Here is a 24,364-nt window from a genome sequence, read left to right on the forward strand (position 1 = left end):
CAAATGCCATGAGAAGATGTGGTCTATTTATTTGTATCATTTATCATTCCTATGAGCCTTGTTTATAAAACACAATTTAAAATTATTCAAAACAGCAACAAACAAACAACAGAAACTAATGTTCATCAGTATTACTGGTGAGACAAGGGCCTATTTCCCACAGTGTATGCGGATTTCATTGCCTCAGACTGTTAAGTTGCTACATTTTTCATTAGAACAAAGGGCTTCTTTAAAAAAAGTATTAATTCACAGCAGGTAAGTCTGATGATTAGTGAAGCATCCTTGTTCAGAGCACTGTAACCTTCCAGTTGGTTGGCAAGCACTTCCCTGGGGGTTTGGAGGGAGATAATAGAATGTAGATCAAAATGTACATGTCTAAAAACAGAGTAGCACAACTTGGCAACCAGGACATACTTTTTCTGTTACTTTCAGCACTTTAACTTTAGCTGAACCTTGCAGGTTTTTAAACCCTGGAATCTTCCAAGACTCTTGCATCTCCAAGCTTACCTAAAGTTTCTCCTGAACGTGGGCAGAGTACCATTCTCACATCTTTTGCCATAACCCAGCCCTTTTGTGTGAGAACATGGTGGGGCAGAAGGGCATGTATTCCAAGCAAGCTTGAGTTACTTACCTCCCCGCACACCCACCCACTTGAAACAGTTACATAAATTTGACCTGAACTTCAGTCAGTAACGTCTGCCTGGTTTGGTTTGGTTTTGAACATAGGTGAAGTTCTGAGCATTTGTGTTCCCTTTCTCAGGTATTTAGTCAACCTTGGCTGCATCAAGCCCCTGTGTGACCTTCTGACTGTCATGGACTCCAAGATCGTTCAAGTGGCCTTGAATGGCCTGGAGAACATTTTGCGACTGGGTGAACAGGAGGCCAAGCAGAATGGCTCTGGCATCAACCCCTATTGCAGCCTCATTGAGGAAGCTTATGGTGAGTTGGCCAGCCTGCATCTTGAAACTCTTTTCCCGAGGCAACTTAATAAGTATACCCTCATTTGCAAACACTTCCCAATAAATTGCCAGTGATTCTTCCTTCACATCCTCACACATACCCGCATGTGACCTATGCTCCTCCATCTCCACCAGCCTCAGCCACCTGCAAGTCATTCCTTTCCTTCCTTCCTTCCTTCCTTCCTTCCTTCCTTCCTTCCTTCCTTCCTTCCTTCCTTCCTTCCTTCTCTCTTAATGGCCAGAACCACCTCCCAGACTCACTGGTGTGATGGAAGCTCTCAACTTCCTCACAGGTCCACCATTTCCTTGAACTTTTTGGCACACCTCCTTAGTCCTCCCCAAACCCTGCCACAACCTTTGCCAACCTTCAGCTGTTTGGGACTACAGCTCCCATCCGACAAACAAGATTCGAGCACAAGACCACTCTCTCCTCCTTCTGTGGTTTCCAGCAGCTAGTATTTAGAAGCATTACTGCCTCTGAGCACGAGGACAGAATTATTGACAGCTCTCTCCTCCATAAATTTGTCCTGTCCTCTTTTAAAGCCATCCAGGTTGTTGGCCATCAGTGCCTCCTGTGGGAGTGAGTTCCATAGTTGTAGCCAAAGCATAGCACCAGGTGGTGGAGCTGTGTATGCATAGTAACAAGGACAATGTGTTTCTCCTCCAGGCTTGGATAAAATAGAGTTTCTCCAGAGCCATGAAAACCAAGAGATCTACCAGAAAGCCTTTGATCTGATTGAGCACTACTTTGGCATCGATGACGACGACGCCACTTTGGCTCCCCAGGTAGACGAGGCCCAGCAGCAGTTTATATTCCAGCAACCAGAGGCCCCCATGGAAGGCTTCCAGCTATAACATGTGTGCAGAGTGGGGGAAGGGGGGAGAACATCGTAACTTTGTTGGAAAGTTAACTGCAGAGAGCCTTCACACCCCCAGCCGTGTTCTCTTCTCAGCCAAACAAAAGGCTGCAAAGTGCCCACTCCACCTGTTACAAAACAGCTTTCTCCTTCACTGACACATGGCAGCAGTACTTCGCGCTCATGAAGAAGAAGAAGCAGAAGAAGAGAGATTCTTACACACAATACATTTTTTTTTTCTTTTTGCTGCTGCACATGTGTGTCAAAAAAGCAGGTGCTGAGGTGGATGAAAGTGGAGGTGTAAATCAGTTACACCTTCTAGTGTGTGGTTTTCCTCTGGGGTTTTTTGTGTAGGTTTTTTCTCAAATGTGTATCTTCATTTGGGTACTTGAGAGATGACTTTTTTCCAGTGGGAGAAGGCAAAATAACGTAGATCACAACCAAGGAATTTAATCCTGGATGCTTGGGTTCAACTATTTAAAAAAATTCTTTTTTGCACATCTTGATTTTTATTAAAGACTCTTGATTGATCTGCCAAAAGCAGCACTTTGGCCCTCATTGTTCTGTGTCCCCCCGCCCCCCGAAACCCTCTTGCCAAACAGCACCTTTTCAAGGGATTTGGGCCAAGTTGCTGCTGCTCCTGTCCCCTCCTCAAAAATATTCCTGTACCCAGATGCAGGAAAAGTTGGACAGCCCCATCCCACCAGGCATCGGAAAGACTGTCCTTCGTGGAGGGATTCTTTTTGAACTGCTTCAGAATTCAAACAGTGCAGCAGTTCCCACTGTCTCCTGAAGGCCCAGTCGAAGGAAGAGGAAGAGGCCTCGGTTAAAAGGACTCAAAGCACAGCTAACCATGAAGGTGGGCTTCTCTTACATTTGCTACTGACTGAAGTGTTGAACTGGTGGAGGAAACCTCATCCTGCATCTTTACTTGAAGAAAAAATTCAAACCTTATTGAAGCCTTTTGGTTCCATGTCATTTATTTTGAAAGGAATTCTTTCCCTTTTTGGGGGTCTTGGCTGGCTGGGGTGGGGACAAACCTGACATGTTTCCTGGAGCAGGTCTTGTGCCTGCACTTGGTGCACAATCTGCTCTCAGCTCAAAGAGTCAAGTGGCCTGTGTTTTCTCAGAATTACCTCCTGCTCAACTGTGTCGTATACATTCTACTTCAAAATGAAGAAGAGAAAGCTCTGTATTTTTTATATATTATATATACACGTAGATATTTGTCTAATTTGGTCTCCAGAGGGGGGGAACTATAATTCTTCTAAGGTATATATATTAGGATACTGTGTGGCAGGCCTGCCTAGGAACACATGGCCATGAAAACCTCTTTGGTTATCTTGAGTTCTCCTTTTACCTACTGTAGGAAGTGCCAGATTAGTTGAACTCCCTTTACCAGGTATAGATTACTTGGCCAAGGCAAACTATCAGCTTATTTCTGCGATGGGGAATGGCCCCTTCAGATTGCTTAAATGCTTACGGTATGCACATATCCCCTCCCCCTTTTCTTCTTCTCACTCTCCGACATTTGAATTCAGGGTTCCCAAAGCATTCAAGAAGAGAAGTTCAGGCAGGTGTGAAGCTGGATGCGAAACCTTGGGCTGCATTTTGTAATAGAGATTTGCTCTTTGTTGTTTAAAAGGAAGAAAAAAAGTGAAACAAATGCCAAGGAAACTAATAAACTACATCTGTGCATTCAGTGATTGCAATCCAGATAAGAACTGGAGTGAAGACTGTTTTCCTTAACATAACTAGCAGTATCCAGGATCCAATGTGCAAAATGGCATGCATGCTTTTATTTGTGTCTTGCAGTGACCCTGCAAGGTAGGTTAACATCATTTTACTGTTGAAGGGGAATGGAGGGAAAGTACTCCTGACTGAGGCCACAGTGTTCTCTTGATGCAGCTGAGGCTTTGAATCTACTCGGCAGTCATAGGTGGGTTGGCACTCTTAACTGCCGGGCAGCACTGCTTTATGCAGTTGGTGGCATAGTTTTAAAAATAAATAAATAAATAAATAAATAAAATAAATAAATTACTGATTTTAGAGATGCTTGCATAGAGAGTATTGAATTGAAGGTCCCCACCGTACAAGCATAGATCGGGGAATATAAAGGGGTGGGGGATAGAGACAGTTTCACTATTTCCTTTTTTGCCTTAAACTGATGCTAGGATTTGAAATCCTGCCAGAAGAAAAACAGCCACAGTAAATATATGGGCTTCTTAGTTCTTGCTGCAAGAAATAAAAGTTAAACAAGAATTCTGCCTGTTGAAATAACCCAAAAGGTCATAAAAAGTGCCTCTCCTGGATCTAAGTCTAGGTTATACAAGTCGTGTTGCAGCATGTGGAGGAGTCTGCTTTACTGACACACCAATCTCATCCTCCTGGTGCAGTTTTTCCTTTTTTTGTTTTTGTTTCCATGTTATATAAACTGGAGTGGGAAACTTGTGGTTCTCCGGATGATGTTTGGACTACAGCTCCCATCATCCTTGACAACTGGCCCAGCTTTCTTGGTTTGGTAGGAGCTTGAGTCAAATGCCATCCAAAGGGGCAACAAGTTTCCCTTTCCTGATTTAAATGAACCAAAGGCTCAAGCACAAGCAAAGCAATATAGATGCCTAGACATACACCCTCAAAAGGCTTAGTACAAGTTAAAATTGAATGTGGGGAATGTGTACCGTGCAGGTGCAAGTTCTTGGTTAACATGTTCTTCTAGGGTCCAGCTAAAGTGGAAAAGTTCAAGGAGAGGAGGAGCCAAAAACTGATGCTCTCTGAGCTGTGCTAATGAAGTGGCCCTGCATCCCTTCTTTTATTTCGACCTAATGTTGTGGCTGCTATGAAGTGGCAGATGGGAAGAGGCTGGCTTGTTAATGGAACTGGTGGTGGACCTTCTCTTGCTACTTAATGACATCCTCATCTGTCTGAATTTGTACTGGTCTGTTGTCATCCTGTGACCGCAGGCTGAGCTGCTGGGGGACGCAAGAGGAACATGGAGTGATCTGATGCCTGGAAGCTGGCCTTTGCAGGAATCCACCTTAGAGCCCACATGGGTCACCAAGGGAGAGGGTGGTGCCACTATAATGTGCTTGGGAGGGGGAACTTCCTCCATGCTGTTCTTGTTCCCAGCTACTGAGGGAGGATTTTCCGGTCAGGTGTGAGAGAGAATTTGGGGTGTGTGGAGAGAGAGATTGTCTTTTTGATGGGAAGTTCTGTGGGTGGGTGGAGGAGATACTATGGCCTTTTATGTAGATTTGGAAGCTGAGAAAGAAAACCCACATTATGGTCATTGGGAGGGAAACTGAGGCAAGGAGATGGGGGAAGCAGAGTGAGCAAGGGGGGGAAGCCCCAGGTACGTCAATTATGCAAATATAAGTGGATTTTAATATATTTGATCTATATGCTGATGTCTCTCTACAATCTTTGTAATACACCCAGCTGATGGTGTGAAATTCCTGTGCCACACAACTTCTACCTATGTTCTTTCCCCCCTTGTTAGGAATTCCAGTCAGGCCAGGGCTGATTTTAATATGTCTGTTTATAACTCATAACCATACTGCCTCGTCTCAAATACAAGCATATCAACAAATGCAACTGTTGCTCACATTGATTGAGAAATTTAGGTGGGGCTGAATGATGCTCATCCAACAACCAAGCTCTTCTGTTCTCTCACACTCCTAATAAGACGTTAGCTACATGAAGGGCAAATGTACCTTCCCCTACAATCCCAATGATGTGAAAGTTAGAGTTGGTCTGCTTTGTTTGCTTTAAAATATGCTTGTAAATATGCAGACTCCTTGAACCTTAAGTAGGTATCCAGGTCTACTTGGTCTGTAAAAAAATATGTACGATTCCTTTGCCTACTCATCTACCTGTTGTTCTGGAGGCCCGAATAATACCGTTTTTGGAACAGGACAAGGCCACTGTGACCAGGACCTGGACTACTGAAAGCATCCGTTCTGAGGATTCCCTCTCTTGCCTTAAGAAATTATGTGACCCATCACATCTCAAAGGACATAATCAGAAATAGATGCTTCTTTAAAGGCAGCCCACATGGTGCCCTCCTCAGATGCTATTGCACTGCAGCTCCCATCAACCCTAGCCAGTACTGAATGGTACTGATAGTTGAGGTCCAGTCCAGCAACATCTAGAGGACACCAGGTGGATGAAAGCTGCTTTAAACCTTCCAGCGAGTAATTGTGATGCAACTTTGCTGTGGTGGTAGAAAACTTGGTTTATATCTCTTAGCATGATTTTAAAAAATCAGATGAGTGTGAGGCATAATGTATATGCCGCTTATTTGAGCATCTTGGTGAAGGATCTTATTACAGCTGATATGATTTCTCAAAGCAGACAAAGCTAGAAGTATTTGGGGTGGTTGTTTTTACTATGGAAGTGTCATTTGGCTAATTGGTCATCAGACTGGGACAGAAAACTTATTACTGTATTATTACTGTGTAGAAGACAACATTCTTTTGATAACAAAAAGCCCAAGACCTGTGATTAATAGAATTCCTGCTTGAAGGAAAGGGGACTGCAATCTATAATGTTCCAAGGATTAAGTTAGAGGTTGTTGACAGTCATTTTAGGTTGATATTTGGATTGCTGAGTGACATGGGTGCCATCCCCTCTGACCACTTTTACCCAGATCCCTTGTAAAAGAAACTGTGTATTCATGTATGCACTTCCTCTCTGTGAGGGAGCGGCCTAATCCAGGGGAAAAGTTGGATCCAGTAGAACTAATCTAGCCCTTGAAAATCTCATAGAGTATTACTGTTCCAGTTTCCTCCTTCAGCTCTGCACTTTTTAAGGAGGGGGGTTAGCCATCCATATAACCACAGAACATAAAGAGGCTTCATAGGAGGGTTGCTATGTTGGTGAACTGAATTAATGTAGAACGGTGATAATATACTTGAAATTTCCAATTGAAATCTAGAAAAATTATTTCTAGCATAAATAGTCTAGTATATTTAAGGAAACCTAATTCCTACCTAGAAGCTTTATACTGCTATATGGATAAAACTAGACTAATGCACTGCAAAATGCACTTTTATTTCTCTCTGGGGTTTTAACAATATATTTATCTGCTCACCTTTCAGACAGAATGAATCACATTGATGAAAACAACATAATTAGCAAGCAGGATAAAATAAGGGAATGCAATAATAACTGCATTAATCTGATAAGTCTATTGTAGAATTGGTGCTACTTGTGCAACCATGCTTTTTTACTGTCCATATGTTTAATTCAGATTTCCTCATACTGCAGAAAACCTGTTAAGTAAAAAGATGGTCACATTAGAAGTCATGGATGTGGTGGAAGCTTATTAGCATTTTTAAATTTTTATTCATTTATTTTTGAGTGAGTGGTTTGTCACACCCATTTGCTCCTTGCCTGATCACAACCTTGCAAAGCCCAAACAACGCTAGCTAGCCTTTTTTCAATTGTTGCGTGTTGGACTCTCATCATTGTCTCAAGATAGCAACACATGTGAGGGGCTACCCTGGAGACAATAACTGCGGCACATATACATTGGAACTTTTTAAATATATATATATAGCACAGGTCTTCTGTAAGACCTCTTTATCTGAATTTCCGTATGGTTAAATTTCAGTGTTTTAATAATCTAAATAAAAAAATTCCTTCCTGTAGCACCTTAAAGACCAACTAAGTTAGTTCTTGGTATAAGCTTTCGTGTGCATGCACACTTCTTCAGATACACACTGAAGAAGTGTGCATGCACACGAAAGCTTATACCAAGAACTAACTTAGTTGGTCTTTAAGGTGCTACAGGAAGGAATTTTTTTATTTGGACTATGGCAGACCAACACGGCTACCCATTAATAATCTAAGGAAGCCTGGCTTGTTTTCAGGCCACGGTAGCAAAGCGACCATTGCCAACAGTGGCGTAGCGTGGGTTGTCAGCACCCGGGGCAAGGCAAGTAATTTGCGCCCCCTAACCCTAACCCCCAGATGTTGCGCCCGGTGCGGCCGGCCCCCCTGCACCCCCCACGCTACGCCACTGATTGCCAAGGATGAATCTCAACACACGCACAGACAGACGTATGCTCACTCTAATAGGGAGCAAGGTTATCTACCTTCCACGCTTATAAGTACAACGAGATAGCGCATCTGAAACCCTTTTAGCACTTTAAGGGTCAGTGTAAATGTTAATTATGAAAGCTCTCCCTTGCGAGCCGCCGCCCTGTCATTGGGTAAGATCCCTTTCCATTTGCCACCTTCCTTGTTTGGGGTGGGTGCGTGGAACTAGCCGGGATTTGTTCTCCAGCAAGAAGCCTGGGACCACATTCGAGAGGATGCTGGGAGTTGTAGTTTTAACGAGGCTGCCTCTAACCCCGCCCCGTTTCCCCCGGAGTGATGCATGCCGGGAGCTGTAGTGCAGCCCAGACTCCCGCCTCGCGTGCCGCTTTTTTCCACCCCATCGAAGTTTCCCAGCATGCTTCTCCCGGCCGCTCCCGCTGATTGGCTGGCGGCGGCTGGCGGCGCATGCGCAATTCTGAGACCCGGGGCCGAAGCTGCGTTCTCGAGCTTTTGGGAACCGCTAAATCCAGACTGGAACCGGGAGGAAGCGCTGGCGGCGGCGGCGACTCGTTAAGAAGAGAGTGGCGGCGGAGCAGCAAAAGGGAAAAAGCAAAAGCGAGCAGAGCAGCCCCGTGGGTGCTGGGCGGTGAGTTTGGTAGGACGCGTCATACCTCTGGGCCGTGACGTCAGAGCACTAAGGGTGACGACAACTGAGTGAGTGACGTGGTCGTGTGGAGAGCAGGGAGGGCCGCGGTAGCGCCCTTCCCCCGGGGGAGCATGCGTAGTGGGGTCGGCAAGTTGAGGCTCGGGGGGGGGGCGGGAGGAGTCCCGGGTGGGCCACGACGGAGGCTGGGACTGGCTGAAAAGGTAGGCAAACTGTATGAGGAGCGGGGCTGGGACTGAGTGGCAGGAGGAGGAGGCCTGTGGGTTTCCATAAGGCCTTCTTTCCCCGCCCGCAAAGTTGCAAAGGTAAACACAACAGCAACTCAAAATACATAAAAGGAAACTTGCGGCAGCAGCCATGGGCTGGTAAAAGCAGTAAAACCCACGCCGGGTATTTGGGGTGTTTGACTGAGTGGCAAAGAAACGGGGGCTGAGGTCAGTAGACTGCTGAGCTGTGTGCATGGAAGAGGGAGAAACAGTAGTGCTGTTTTCTTGAGGGGGCCCTTTGGGGTATATTTGCCAGGGCTTGGTGTGGGAGGTGAACAGGCAAACATTTGGAGCCAAGCAGGGAGCATCTGGGGCCTGAATTCCCAACTCATGTAATAACAAGGTGTTAGGGCTGAGGGAATAAAAATCATAGGTGGTGTTGAGCTAAGGGAAGTAGGGGTCCCATGAGTTGCTCATGCCCTAAGGCGGTTGTAGTGGGAGCAGGGAAGGGCTGGCCCAAGACAGTTTGGCACCTGAGACAAACCACAAAATGGCACAAAGCTGCCCACAAGAGAAGAGGTGTGTGAAGATCTGCATCAGGAACAAGCGGGAGTCAGGGTGGAAAGGAATAAAGTTCTACATCGGGAACGAGTGGGAGGAGACCAGCAGTGCCTCCTATTCACCACTGCAGAGGCAACGTTGGGGAGGGGGCAGCAATGCATTCCTTGGGGACTGGATCTGCTGTCCCTGTAAACCCTGCCGCCTGAGGTGGCTGCCCCAACTTGCCTCATGGGTGGGCCAGCCCTGGAGTAGGGCTTGGCTGATAAGACAGAGAGGTAAGTCACTTGGTGGGGTTCATGAGAGAACATCTGAGGGCATTTTGTTTTCTTGTAAGGGACTGGCAATGTTCTCTGGGACTGTGTGGAAATGTGCCACATATTTTTTTGCATAGGAGAGGGGCATAATGGGAATGGGCTAGGAGTTTGAGGTTCCCTCAACTGATAGTGTTCACATGTTAGCTTTTAACAGGCCTCTCTTACCTTGTTTCTGATGGGGATGGGTGTGGCCAGGGCAGGAAGATAAATCAGGGGTGTTTTTAAACCTATGAGAGCAAAGCTCTCCGCTATGCTGAGAGAAAGCAACCATACAAATTGTCCCAAGCTGTAATGAATGATGCATGATTTCAGTGACTGCACTAGCAACTATCCTTTCTCCTGAATGTGGTGTTTTCTTACCTAGTAATGACTTTTAATTTCCATTGAAATTGCCAGTCATCCTCTGAACTTAATGCTAAACAGAGGGCCACATTTTTCTTTTACCAGACGCTGTTGGAAGTGGCTTGGAAGGTGACTTACAATGAAGAGCCAAGATGGGGAAAGCAAAGCTGTCCTTCTACCTGCCAGCCCTTCCAAAATGAGTAGTGTGCTGGGGTTGGAAGACTTAGCTGAGGCTTCCATAGTAACTACAGAAAACTGTGAATGTCCACACCAGCCTGAGCTGTGCAGCTTGAACTCTTTGGTTGACGGAAATGTTGAAAACCCAATGAGTGAGGAGCAGAGTAAGAAAGAGGGTATGTGTTATCATGAGGCCCGTTGCCCTTTCAAATGTTAATTTTTATATCCCTTTACATTTTTCTTCAGCCGTAAGCTGCTAGTGGCATTAAACATTTATTTCCTTTGTCTTTGCACCACCACCGCTAAAAGGGATTGTTGTTTATATTGCATACGTTCTTAAATCTCACAATGCCCATCTTTTCATCGACTGATAATTCTAAAGCCAAAACACATCTGAGGCCATACCATGCTCTCTTCCAGGAAGCGTTGGTCTCCTCTCTTCCCCTCCTCCCCCGTGCTGTAATCCTAATGTACCACCTTTATTCCCAGCACCTTATTTACTAAACACTAGTGTCTACATTGCTAAGAAGTGCAAAAAAATGACTTTTATATATTTTCAGCGCAATATATGCAGTGGTTTATGTAAAGTGCTTATTTGTTAACTGCTTGAACCTTACCCAGGAAGTTAGTTTTTATGTCAATTTTCTGTTATCAGTTTCCAGGCCTTATTTTACAGGAAAAAAACAGCTCATTTCTTCTGTGCTGTTAGTAAAATGTCTAGCACATTAAGAGCAGAATATTTTGAAATATTTTATGCTACTCTAGTAGACTCTATAAACTTTGCACAATGATCTGAAACACAATAACATTTGATATTATTTAGTTAGTAAAATCCTTCTCTCCAGTTTGCACATGTTCACACATTTAATATCTTGCGTATTAATGTTAAATAGTGTTGTTCATTTATTCCTTTTGCAGCACTTTTGGTGGATGAGGCTGTATCCCAGCCCCACCAACCGGTTACCTGTGATGTCTCTGAAGAGCTAAGCAGACAACTAGAGGACATTCTGAACACATATTGCCTGGATACAAACCAGGAAGGACCAGGAGATGACAATGGGCAGAGTGAACCTGTAGAGATGGATGAGGCAGAAAAGTGCCAGAGTGAGTCCCCAAGGAATGGCGAGCAGGAGCAGAGTTGCCCTGAGATGAATGGAGAGAAAGAGGGACCCAGAGGGACCAGTGATGAAGGCGGCGAGCGGGATCAGAAACGAGCCCAAGAAAAAAAGAAAGCTAAGGGGCTTGGTAGGTGGTTCCTTCCTGATAGTGCTCTGCTCTGCTGTCCCATCCTCAGTTTATGTCCTAATCCTAAACGCAGTTGCCCTTGTTAAAGAGTAATCACATACTGTTGCAATCTCTTCATGGGCCTCTGGTCTCTCTGCCTGCTGTGCTCTGATGTTGGAATAGTCATGCCAGGGCTGTTGTGGCTGGTATTGACTCAACTACTTTCTGTTATAGACATTCTGGACTGCCTAAGTTCAGATTGTCGAGTGCTTAAGGCAGAGATTTTTCACATTATGATGACTGAAAAAATATAATGTGAGCTGGCTGCTTTCTGGAAAATGCCCTTTGTTAAAGAGCAATGAGGCAGGCAGGAAAGTGTATAGCAGAGACCAGTCCACATCCTGCCTCCCCACCCCGATCTACAAGCTTATAGAAAACTGGTAGTAATTTCCACAGTCTACAGGTTTCTAGTTCCTTAGATTCTTTTGGTCTCAAACTCTTCGCCCCCTAGTTCTTTTCATTGTGATCTGAAGATGTGTCTATATTATCCTTTGTGTTCCAGGCAAGGAGATCACGTTGTTAATGCAGACCCTCAACACTCTCAGCACATCTGAGGAGAAACTGACAGCCCTCTGCAAGAAGTATGCTGAACTGGTCAGTGTCTGGCAACGTGAGAGGGAGGGATGCTTGAGTGGGGTATTAGTGCAGGAGGCAACAGGAGAGGGCTTATTCTGAAAGTGAGAGCTTATCTCTGAGGAAACCAGATGCCAGGGGCAGGGTGTGCATGCTTTCCCTTTGAATCTTGTATGGTTTGTTGTGGGTCATAACAGGTTCAGAACAAGTGGGACTCCATCACCCAACTCGTCTGCTAAAGCCAATACATATGCTATTATAGTCTGGTGCAAGTGTAGGTTAAACGTTGGGGATGTGCGTGCCATATCCAAATCCCACTTAACCGCCTGGCCCTTCATAAGGGGCAAACTTTGTCTTCAAGGGACTGGGGAGTTTTTCATAGGGACCATAGATAAAGTAGTTTGTCTATGATGAGGAATGCAAAACACCCAGGCAGCAGAGTGCTCCCTCCTTTTGTACTAGGAGACACTTTCAGAAACCTTTATGGCCAAGCAGAAGTGCTCAACAGGCTTCTAGCAGTGCCTTGCCTCTTGGGAATCCTAAACTAAACCGCAGGCAGCAGTATGCTTATTGCCAGGTTGCTGCCAGTGCTGGCAGGATGGGTGGAGAGGAGTTGTAGAGCAGGCCTTCCCAAACCACTGGTAAAGGAGGCCTTACCAGAAGATTTACCAGTTAAGGGGTTAAGAGAGCTGCCTTAGACCTGTGAAATACCTAAAACACTTTAGGCACAAGTGGCTCCAGTTTTAGGATTCTCACATTGTTCACTGAACAAGAGTACTTCTGCTAATGGCTTCCAGTGGCAGTTATCTCTTACCCCTGATTGTAATAGGGGGTTATTGTTCAGGTTCATCTCTGCCCCAGTTTGTTCACCAAACCCACAGTGTCAGGTGTAATGCATATCAATCCACTGACAATTTAGACAATCTCAACTGACCTTCTTTGGAGTTTCATCGTCTTTGCAATGTCCAATCTATGGCAAAATATCTGCAATGCCATGCTTCCTACTTAATATGCTTGTTAAACTGCGGGGTCCAGAACTGGACACAGTGCTCCCGGTGGGGTCAGACCAAGTCAAAATAAAGTGGTACTATTAACTTTCCTTGATCTGGACACTATTTAACGTCGTTATGTGAATTTGACAGAAGCTTCCTCATGATGAAATGCAGGATACCCTCAGCTTTGAACAGTAAGGTCTGAAGGGGGCTTACAAGTCTGTTTGCCTAAGTGGCACAAACACCCTTCAGATCTTGATGCCCAACACTGCATTGTGCTGCTTGCATTCTTAAGATTTTATAATAACTGAAAAGGACTGCAGAGGTAGAATACATGAGAGTCCCAACAATTAGAGTTGCATCCAGGGAAGAAGGCTGCCCACTGGGACTTGGGTGGCTGATCTCTCTTGTGGCTCAGGGATCTGCCTATCCAAATTCATTGGCCTTTAGCCTAGCCAGAAAAAGAGTGCTGTATTTCTAGCACAGAAGGGCCACCCAGGATGATGCATCCCTCCACCATGTTGCTTCAGTACTAGTTTTCCCTCTTCTCCCCTCTCTGTCCTTATTGCTCATATGTTTGGGAACACTCATTTTACTGCTATGTGGATACCATTCCTTATGCCTGTCCTGGTCTGCTTCTCTTTGTCCTGCCAGCTGGAGGAGCACAGAAACTCTCAGAAGCAAATGAAAATCCTTCAGAAGAAGCAGACCCAGTTGGTGCAGGAGAAGGATCATCTACGGAGCGAGCACAGCAAGGCCATCTTGGCCCGCAGCAAGCTGGAGAGCCTGTGCCGGGAGCTCCAGAGGCACAACCGCACCCTCAAGGCAAGTGAGGCCCAACCTGTAGGTAGCCTCTCCCCCACCCTCATCAAAGCCCCGGGTGCTGTACCAGTGTCATGTGCAGGCCTCTTGGTCAGAGAAAGGCCTATCCAAGCAGCCTATCCAAGCAGCGTAGTTCAGCCTAAGAAGGGAGATAACATTGTTGTGGGGGCAGCTCCTGGCTTGCCATACTGGATGTCTTAGGTTGCCCTTTTGGCTGATTTTAAATGATCACAGTGGAGCCCCCAGTCTGTGACTTTGTAGACAAATTGGTTGGGGGGCAGGATCGGGGAAGAAGGAAGAATATAACAGCTTCTGAATTGGATTTCAGCAGGTGTTTTCCAATAAGGGATGATAAATAATTGCTTTTCTCCAGCGAGCCAGTCCATTTTTAGCTAAGCTCTGCCTACTGTGACTTTCAGCCATTCCCTTTTCCATCGCTGCCACTGAACAGAAGCCCTTTAAGGGGGGTGCCAAGTATCCCCACCCGGAGAGCCTTCTGCCCGCAGGAGTCCTCATTCTCGCCCTTCTTCTGCCCCCTGATTTTCACATGTTCTTTCCAACCTGCCTCTCTAGGAAGAAGGTGTCCAAAGAGCCCGGGAGGAAGAAGAGAAGCGTAAGGAGGTGACATCCCACTTCCAGGTGACCCTCAACGATATCCAGCTGCAGATGGAGCAGCACAACGAGCGCAACTCCAAGCTACGCCAGGAGAATATGGAGCTAGCCGAGAGACTGAAGAAACTCATTGAGCAGTATGAGTTGCGAGAGGAGGTGTGCAGCCCACAGTGAGCGGTGGGGTGTGCATTGTGACGGGGGGGTGAGGGGCGACTGGAATGTTGGGGAGGTAGGGAGGAGAAGTATCCCCAAATCTCTGCAGCCTTAGTCTTATGATAAGAATTTACTTCTACGCCACCTGTTTGTTACCCAAGTGAGGGAACAGCTTTTAAATAAAACACAGAACCAAAGGAATTACAGCAAGCTTCAGCAGATCCAGTTAGGGACCCAGAGTTTATATTGCAAATGTCCCAATTTATCACTGTTTCCCTAGCAACCAGGCCTTTGACAGGGTTGTTGACATTCCTGTCCCTATCTGTTCCTTGGAACCTTTCAAGGGGGTGCCGGATTTCACTCTAGTGCTAACTCAAAACAGACACAGCAAAACACCCTAAGTGACCGTTTATGCCACTTTCAGGGTCAGATAGGAAAGGAATGCAGCTACTAGGAGTCATAAAATGCAGGCACACAGGAATCATTCATGGATGCATTCTAGCCAAAGGTTAAATGCAATTATTGAAACATTTCTAAAATCAAAAATATGCATTTGGGGTCTCTGGTTTTTACATCAGTCTCATAAGTGTCCTGGCTGGGGCTGATGGGACTTGTAATCCAAAGCATATGGAGGCATCAGGTTTGGGAAGGCTGGAATAGATAATGTTGAGCTAGATGGCCCAAGGGTCTGACTTTGTATTAGACAGTTTCCTGTGCTTGTTGTAGCAAGTGCCCTGTTGGCAGCTGAAAACGCACCATTTTGATACCTGAGTCTGCACGCTGGCTTTAAACTGACCTGTCCTATGCAGGCCCCCAAATTAAAATGCTTTCACTTTCAGAAAAAAACCAAAACATTGCAGCTTTTTTTCTTGTATGCCAGAAGCAACCTCCCCATGAGCGATTGCTTTCTTTTGGCTAACGTGACTTGTAAAAAATAAAAGTGATATTTGTGTCTTGGTATTGTGCCTGTGACTTTCTGCTCTTGCATTTGCCAGAAGCGGCTGCTGCTGCTGCTGCTGACTGACTGACAGCCTGTTTTGTCTTTCCATTGGCAGCACATCGACAAGGTCTTTAAACACAAGGACCTGCAGCAGCAGCTGGTGGATGCCAAGCTCCAGCAGGCCCAGGAGATGCTGAAGGAGGCTGAGGACAGGCATCAGCGGGAGAAAGACTTTGTGAGTCTTGCTCAAATGGTCCAAGGAGAAGCCCCAGTCTGGCTGCTGCAGCTGAGCATCTCTTAGGAGGAGAGCTGCATCCAAGCTAGGGAGTCCTTTCCCCTCCTCCTGGATTCTTTGATATTCCTCAGAGCTGCATCAGGCCCTGCTTGCCTCTTAACTGATGGAGGTGGAGGGAAGTTCCAGGCTGCAGGGCGCTGTTCTCCTGCAGTGGTGGTGGTGGTGGTGGGGTTAATTTCTCTTACTCCATTGCCTTCCCCCTGTTCCTTCTCTCTTGCACAGCTATTGAAGGAAGCCGTGGAGTCCCAGAGGATGTGCGAGTTGATGAAGCAACAGGAAACGCATCTCAAGGAGCAGGTGTGTGCGTGGGTGACACTCTTCTCTCTCTGCCCCCCCTGCTATAGTTCACATTTTCTATACAAAATCCACTTTCTTAGAATGGGGAAACAAATTTCCTTCTTGTGACCTGTTGACAGGATCAGTTGGTCACAACAGGGGCATGGCTAAAGGAACAGTTGCTTCCCCCAAACCTAAATTGGGCTGGAATGTTGTTAGGCACTTAAGATGGTTTCGTTTGAGTTCCCAGCTGAGTCCTGAGTAGCTCCCTCTTCCTACCCAACCACTGTACTTGCAGTGTTTTCAGTAAATGGTGCTTGAAGAATGTCTGCATATGCGTGTGTGTGTGTGTGTGAGAGAGAGAGAGAGAGAGCACTTCCCTTTCTCTTACTCAGCCCTGATCTAAAGAAAGAGTTGTAGATGCTAACTCTTTTCCTTCCCTCCTCTTTTCCAGCTGGCCCTCTACACAGCAAAGTTTGAGGAGTTTCAGAACACACTATCCAAAAGCAGTGAAGTGTTCACAACCTTCAAGCAAGAAATGGAGAAGGTACTGTATGTTCGTGCTGCTTTCATGTGCTGTGGGAGGAGTAGCTCTGACTTATATTGTCACTCCTATTGAACAACGCTTAAATTCTGAAGTGCCCATCCCTTTGAGCTGCTGCCTTGGGAGGGGAGGACAGCCCCTGAACTGTTTCTCTGCTAGCGTCCCAGGACCGACTGACTTTCGCTGTTTTTTCCTTCCTTGCTACAACCCCATAGATGACAAAGAAGATTAAGAAGCTGGAGAAAGAGACCACAATGTACAGATCCCGCTGGGAAAGCAGCAACAAGGCCCTTTTGGAAATGGCAGAAGAGGTAACGTCGCCCCTGCCTTACCCACATTGACTTCTCTAGGGGAAAGAGGAGCTTCAGGGTCAAATGCATAGCCAGACAGGCCCCAGAAATTCCTATGAGGGATTGAAACTGTGCCCACCCCTTCAAATCTTTGAAATCCTCAAGGATCTAAATAGTGTTCAAAAAAATCAGATTTTCTGGAAGATTATGTTCATTTCCCCCCTGAATCTGCACTCAGTAGAGAATAATAAATATTGGCAGATCCAGTACAAGATGCTGCTGCCTCTGCAGTTTTAGAGATGAGCTTGGAAATGCTGAGCAACCTTTTGCTGAAGTCTCGACTTGTAGATGGCCTGGGCGTAGTTTCTCAGTCCTTGGAAGCATCCTCCTCCTCAAAGAGTGTGCCACTCTTTGAAGAAGAAAAAAAGGCATTTTGGTGAAATCACAAATCCTCTCCATCAGAAGAAACCTCTCTTGCTCTCTCACTTCCTTAGTTTTGCTCTTGGCATTCCGTGCTCTTGAGTCAGGATTCCTTTCAACAAGCCTTTGAGTTTTTGTTCTTGCTCTTTGCCTGGCGCTCAGTCCTGGCTTTGGAGTTGGGCGCTGGCCAGTTGACAGAAAGGCAACCCAGGAATGGTGCCCTTGTTTTTGTTCTTCATTGCTGGCTGGGACTAGAAGCTCCAGGCCAACCTCGATGCCACAGTGAGTTGGAGTGGAGCAGAAAGAAGCAGGGATATGCACTTCCCTGTCCTTGTACTTGGAAGTTTCTTCTTCCAGAGCACACATTGCACTCCTTGCTGTGGGGCTTCTACACCCAGTGGTACAAGGAGGGGAGGGTGTGGCTGAGGGTTAGTTAGTCTCTGGTCCAGAGCTGGCCTGTAAGCTGGTTAAGGACATTTCCCATCTTAATGAACAAGCAGCTTTCCTAACGTCTTAGCAGCTGAATTTAAGCAACTTATTTTTGTCGCCTTTTCATGACCTCTTCTGTACCTTGGCAAGCAGGCAGAACCTGGCCCTGAAACTGATTTTGTTTCCCCCTTGCAGAAAACTCTCCGGGACAAAGAACTGGAAGGGCTCCAAGTGAAAATCCAGCGCCTGGAGAAGCTCTGCCGGGCCCTGCAGACAGAGCGCAATGACCTGAACAAGAAGGTGCAGGACCTGTGTGCCCTTGTGCCTCCCGCTGCCAGCACGGACCTCCAGGGACCACCAAAGGACCCATCCCAAGGCAGCTCAGAGGAGCTGGCACCTCAGGGCACCACCGTGGAGGAGTGCCTTGCTCTGGCACAGGCGGTGTGCTGCACGGGACCAGCCGAGAGGTTTGGGGAGCCAAGCATAGGAGGAGCCCCTGCTCGGGAAAAGATGGATGAAGCTGCTGTCTCTCTTGAGTAAAGATGGAGGAAGGGGGAGAGGCGGGCATACCTCTCCAGAGACTGGGCCCCAGGCCTGGGGTGACAAAGCTCAGTCCCCCACCCCCCAGGCACTTAAGGTGTTCCAGTTTAAGTTTGAAGGCGTTTTTCTTTTCTTTTTTGCTTTATAAAAATTATCTCACTATATATTACACGATATGATGTGCAGGGCAACTCCCACTTTTTATATATAGGCCTAGGAACTAGATTGAACCACATCCTTGTGTGTCGTGTGAACATCTCTAAGTGTGTGGCAGTTTCACCAGAATACCTTCTGAAGTATGGGCGTGGGGGAATCTTGCCAACCATAATCCTATTCCCCTCCCCCAAACTCGGTTTGGCTGCTACATCTCACTGTGGGTGCTATGCCATGAAAGCAGATTTAGGAGGTTGGCATCATGGGGCCCTTTGGAGGATTTGTTTATTTTTCTCATATACTGACCAGACCCAGAGGCTTAAAACCAGAACAGGAGACTCAAGAGTTTGCTATCTAGTAGGTTATTTTTAGCATGTAGATTCCCCCAGGAAAGCGGAGAATAAAATAGATGTGACTTTGCTTCCTGGGGACAAGAGACTGAGAGACCTGTTGGTTTGAGGAGAGGGTGGGTGGGGAGCATCCTCTCTAGGACTTTGCTACTTCCAGAATCTATGTTTCAACAGCCTTACGACTTCACCGTTGCCTCTATGCTTATACACGCACAAGTGTATGTATTAAAGATTTAATCCAAAGGTTTTCCTTCCTTAAGTGTTTTGCACATGATGAGCACCCGTGCACATGGTTGCGTGTGGGGAATGCTCTGGGGGTGGGGCGGGCAGGGGGCGTGAATCCCCCGCATGTGTTATATACTCCTCTTTGGGATACTTTGGTTCTAAACGTCCTTCACAGTCCCAGAGGCTCAGGGAGACAAACCCTAACCTCCCAGGCAGCAAAGCCCAGTAACTAGAAACAAACTTAACACACATCAGGAGCTGCCTGGAGATTGTCCTCCATGACCGGACTCCTGTTTCCTTTTCTTAACAGCACTTTTCCTTGGGCCACCTTGTCTACACAGCTCCATGTCAGTAAAAAAGAGGTTTCCTATTTAGTCCTCAGTGCTGCCATGGCTAGTTTAAACGCATAGAGGCTTTTTCTGTTTGTGATTTCAATTTCTGCTGCTGCTTGGGCTTAAAACCCAACTACAGACTTCTTTGTGTTTTAGTAGCTGCTGCCTTTGCTTTTAAAACTCTGCATCCCTCCTCGCTGGGACCATTATTAGCCTTTATTGTAATTCCTGTCTTGCTGAGCTGCCTATTCCTCAGTTAGCTGTGTTTTGAGCTGTTGAGTGTTGGTGTTTGGGAACAGCTGTGGGCAGGCACCATTCAGGCCCAGCCCTATAGACTTCAAACACTCTGTGTTAAAGGAAGTTGGGCTTTAGGAAACAGTATTAGCAATGCATTTTGTATGATCTGACTTCTCACCCAGGTTGGCAGGTTTCTTGCAGAGCTGTTTTGCTTCCTTGTTTCTCTTACTGGACGTAGTGATTTCATCAAAGTTTGGGGTGACATCCAGCATCGCACCAGCAGATATGGCAGGACTTCACCTTTGTTACATCCCCTCTCCCCACGTACACCCAATCTTCTCTGGAGGGTCCCTCAACCTTTGAGCAATTTCAAGGGTGCATGGGGGGCTGGGGTGGCTGTAGGGGTGGGGAGAGCAAGTCTATGATATGAATGGGCCGCCTCCCATCCTTTTCCTTGTACTTTGCAGGGCTTGGCCAAAAGCTGATGAATGTAAATGGGAGATAGAACTTTATTCTTGGAGTGGGACAGAACTGAACACTGAGATGTTTCAAGAAAACCTTTCAATTTTTTTTAATGCAGTGGTACAGGCAATATCTAGATCTGTTATATATATATATATCTTTGTATCCAATACAAATGAACATAAACTTGACTGCATGTCTGTGCTCCTTTTTTCTCCGCTACCATCATGGATATTGAGGCAGGCTATTGAGCTTGGCACACAGCACCAATTTCCAGATGTCCGTCCCAATTCGCTATAAAGGGTATTTTGGCCCTTTTCAAGGGGCTTGGGACAGTTTTTGTATCACTTTCATGTGTACTGTAAGCGGTGAAAATGGGTCTGGGAAATATTTTTCACTTGCTTAGCTTCAAAATCATTTTTTGGTTAGGATTCAGAATTAAAACCAATGTAGTGCTTTAGAGGGAGTGTTAGACTTCTTAAGCATTAACACCAAACTTTCAGGTCCCAGTTCAAGAGGACAACTCTGGAGGAACGTGTAGCTACGCTCCAAAGAATTAGAGAGCTGGAGCTCTTCTTGGAAGCAACAGAGCACACCGTCCCCACCAAGGAGGAGACAGGGGACTCCCCTGAGAAGGAGGCTAGTTCATCAACACAGGAGCCAGATATATGGAGAAACGTGACTCAAAGAAGTAGGAGGCCCAGGGTTCACTCTGATTGTTTAGAAATACACAATCGCTTTGAGGTCCTCTCCCCTAGCATGGAAGACGAAGAGCAGACTCCATTTGAGGATCTCTCCCTCATTACAGTCGATCAGGTATATGAAGACGAGCAGCAAAGTCAGTCCTCAGGGAATGTGCAGGCGACCTTGGAACGGACAGCTCACGGAAGAACCCCGACCAAACCCAAGAGGAGGCGTGTAGTGGTGATAGGGGATTCCCTACTGAGGGGAACAGAAGCAGTGATCTGTGGGCCTGACAAGATGTCTCGGGAAGTGTGCTGTCTCCCCGGGGCTAAGATCCAAGATGTAACTGAACGACTGCAAGGAATCATAAAACCCACTGACAAATACCCCTTCCTCTTGGTTCATGTGGGAACCAATGACACTGCAAGCAATAGCCTCCAGAAGATCAAAAGAGACTACGAGGCTCTCGGCAGGAAATTGAAGCAACTAAATGCACAAATTGTCATCTCGTCTGTCCTCCCAGTTGAACGACGTGGCCCAGGGAGAGAGGGGAAAATAGTGGAAGTGAACAGCTGGCTTCGCAAATGGTGTAAACAGGAACGGTTTGGATTCTTAGATCACGGACTGCAGTTTCTTGAAGATGGACTTCTGGCAAGTGATGGGCTGCACCTCACAACGGTTGGGAGGAATGTTTTTGCCAAAAATCTCAGAAACCTCATCAGGAGGGCTTTAAACTGACTAATGTGGGGGAGGGAGACAGTGCTCCTGAAGGTAGGAGTCTATCAATTAATGAAGATGATCATCCAAATGTCATAGACCAAATGGAGCAAACAGCACGCGGACCTAGTGGTGGGAGGAAAAAATCCTTAAATAAGAGACACGGGGGAATGATTAATGGACTTCAATGTCTGTACACTAATGCGCAAAGCATGGGAAATAAACAAGATGAGCTTGAGCTCTTGGTACAGCAAACTAAATATGACATAATAGGCATCACTGAAACCTGGTGGGATAAGTCCCACGATTGGAATGTAATAATGGGGGGATACAATCTATTTCAGAGAAACAGACCAGACAAGAAAGGAGGAGGAGTGGCGTTATATGTCAGGGATGTGTATACCTGTGAAGAGATCCAAGATTTAGAACCTCAAAGCCAATGTGAGAGCATTTGGGTCAAAATTAAGGGAGAGAAGAATAACAGAGACCTCATTGTGGGAGTTTACTATAGATCCCCAAGCCAAACGGAGGACATAGATGATGCCTTCCTGGAACAGATGGCCAAGCATGCAAAAGGAAGGGAGATAGTAGTAATGGGGGACTTCAATTACCCGGATATTTGTTGGACGTCAAACTCAGCCAAGAGCATAAGGTCAAACAGATTCCTCACTGGCCTTGCAGACAACTTCATTGTCCAGAAAGTGGGAGAAGCAACAAGAGGAACAGCCATTTTAGATCTGGTCCTAACCAATGTTGATGACCTGGTTAGTGGGGTAGAAGTGGAAGGATCATTAGGCGCGAGTGATCATGCTCTTCTGAAGTTTACTATACAGCGGAAAGGAGCAGCCAAGCATACTAGGACTCAATTTCTTGACTTTAAGAAAGCCGACTTCATAAAACTTAGGGAAGTGCTGGGTGAGATCCCATGGACAGCAATACTAAAAGGAAAGGGAGTTCATGATGGCTGGGAGTTTGTTAAGAGGGAGATAGTAAAAGCACAACGTCAGGCAATACCAATGAGACGGAAACATGGAAGGTGCCTAAAGAAGCCAGGGTGGCTATCTAAAGAACTTTTAACTGAATTAAGATTAAAAAAGGATGTGTACAAAAAATGGAAAAGGGGGGAAACCACCAAAGAGGAATTCAAACAAATAGCCAGCACGTGTAGACACAAAGTCAGAAAAGCTAAAGCACAGAATGAACTCAGGCTTGCTAGAGAGGTTAAAAGCAACAAAAAAGGCTTTTATGGGTATGTTCGTAGCAAAAGGAAGAACAAAGAAACAGTGGGGTCACTCAGAGGAGAAGATGGTGAAATGCAAACAGGGGACACAGAAAGGGCTGAACTCCTCAATGCCTTCTTTGCCTCAGTCTTCTCCGATAAAGAAAACAATGCCCGACCTGAAGAATTTGGAGCAAATGATTCAGCAAAGGAAACACAGCCCAGAATAACTAAGGAGACAGTACAAGAATATTTGGCTAGTTTAGATGTATTCAAGTCTCCAGGGCCAGATGAACTGCATCCAAGAGTATTAAAAGAACTGGCAGATGTGATCTCAGAACCACTGGCAGTCATCTTCGAGAAATCCTGGAGAACAGGCGAAGTCCCGGCAGACTGGAGGAGGGCAAATGTTGTCCCTATTTTCAAAAAGGGGAAAAGAGAGGACCCAAATAATTATCGCCCAGTCAGTCTGACATCAATACCAGGGAAGATTCTGGAGCAGATCATTAAGCAAACAGTCTGTGAGCACCTAGAAAGGAATGCTGTGATCACCAATAGTCAGCATGGATTTCTGAAAAATAAGTCATGTCAGACTAACCTGATCTCATTTTTTGACAGAATTACAAGCCTGGTAGATGAAGGGAACTCAGTGGATATAGCCTACCTTGATTTCAGTAAGGCATTTGACAAGGTGCCCCATGATATTCTTGTAAAGAAGCTGGTAAAATGCGGTCTTGACTCTGCTACCACTCAGTGGATTTGTAACTGGCTGACTGACCGAACCCAAAGGGTGCTCATCAATGGTTCCTCTTCATCCTGGAGAAGAGTGACTAGTGGGGTGCCACAGGGTTCTGTCTTGGGCCCGGTCTTATTTAACATCTTTATCAACGACTTGGATGATGGACTCAAGGGCATCCTGATCAAATTTGCAGATGACACCAAACTGGGAGGGGTGGCTAACACCCCAGAGGACAGGATCACACTTCAAAACGACCTTGACAGATTAGAGAACTGGGCAAAAACAAACAAAATGAATTTTAACAGGGAGAAATGTAAAGTATTGCACTTGGGCAAAAAAAATGAGAGGCACAAATACAAGATGGGTGACACCTGGCTTGAGAGCAGTACATGTGAAAAGGATCTAGGAGTCTTGGTTGACCACAAACTTGACATGAGCCAACAGTGTGACGCGGCAGCTAAAAAAGCCAATGCAATTCTGGGCTGCATCAATAGGAGTATAGCATCTAGATCAAGGGAAGTAATAGTGCCACTGTATTCTGCTCTGGTCAGACCACACCTGGAGTACTGTGTCCAGTTCTGGGCACCACAATTCAAGAAGGACACTGACAAACTGGAACGTGTCCAGAGGAGGGCAACCAAAATGGTCAAAGGCCTGGAAACGATGCCTTATGAGGAACGGCTAAGGGAGCTGGGCATGTTTAGCCTGGAGAAGAGGAGGTTAAGGGGTGATATGATAGCCATGTTCAAATATATAAAAGGATGTCACATAGAGGAGGGAGAAAGGTTGTTTTCTGCTGCTCCAGAGAAGCGGACACGGAGCAATGGATCCAAACTACAAGAAAGAAGATTCCACCTAAACATTAGGAAGAACTTCCTGACAGTAAGAGCTGTTCGACAGTGGAATTTGCTGCCAAGGAGTGTGGTGGAGTCTCCTACTTTGGAGGTCTTTAAG

General features: G+C 46.1%; 2 protein-coding genes across 5 annotated transcripts in view; both read left to right on the forward strand.

The window, feature by feature from the left end:
- KPNA6 (karyopherin subunit alpha 6) overlaps positions 1 to 3,540 on the forward strand; it is a 34,055-nt gene extending 30,515 nt beyond the window's left edge. For all 3 annotated transcript variants that reach the window (XM_081203910.1, XM_081203908.1, XM_081203909.1), the window contains exons 13-14: positions 761 to 939; positions 1,627 to 3,540. In XM_081203910.1, coding sequence (XP_081060036.1) covers positions 761 to 939; positions 1,627 to 1,814 — 367 coding nt within the window. In that variant the 3' untranslated portion in view covers positions 1,815 to 3,540. The remainder of the gene's footprint in view (positions 1 to 760; positions 940 to 1,626) is intronic.
- A 4,781-nt stretch (positions 3,541 to 8,321) lies between these two features.
- LOC308592435 (alpha-taxilin-like) lies at positions 8,322 to 20,242 on the forward strand. 2 transcript variants are annotated; one of them, XM_081203906.1, is made up of 11 exons: positions 8,322 to 8,504; positions 10,051 to 10,298; positions 11,041 to 11,367; positions 11,909 to 12,000; positions 13,626 to 13,800; positions 14,371 to 14,561; positions 15,614 to 15,733; positions 16,016 to 16,090; positions 16,524 to 16,616; positions 16,829 to 16,924; positions 17,948 to 20,242. In XM_081203906.1, the coding sequence occupies exons 2-11, from the start codon at positions 10,085 to 10,087 to the stop codon at positions 18,290 to 18,292; spliced, it is 1,728 nt and encodes a 575-aa protein (XP_081060032.1). In that variant the 5' UTR covers positions 8,322 to 8,504; positions 10,051 to 10,084; the 3' UTR covers positions 18,293 to 20,242. The 2 variants fall into 2 exon arrangements, with proteins under 2 accessions (XP_081060032.1, XP_081060033.1); XM_081203907.1 differs by lacking the exon at positions 8,322 to 8,504 and adding an exon at positions 8,667 to 8,725.
- Positions 20,243 to 24,364: the final 4,122 nt, after the last annotated feature.

The sequence above is a fragment of the Podarcis bocagei genome (assembly GCF_964188305.1).
Source record: "Podarcis bocagei genome assembly, chromosome: 7".
NCBI lineage: Eukaryota > Metazoa > Chordata > Lepidosauria > Squamata > Lacertidae > Podarcis > Podarcis bocagei.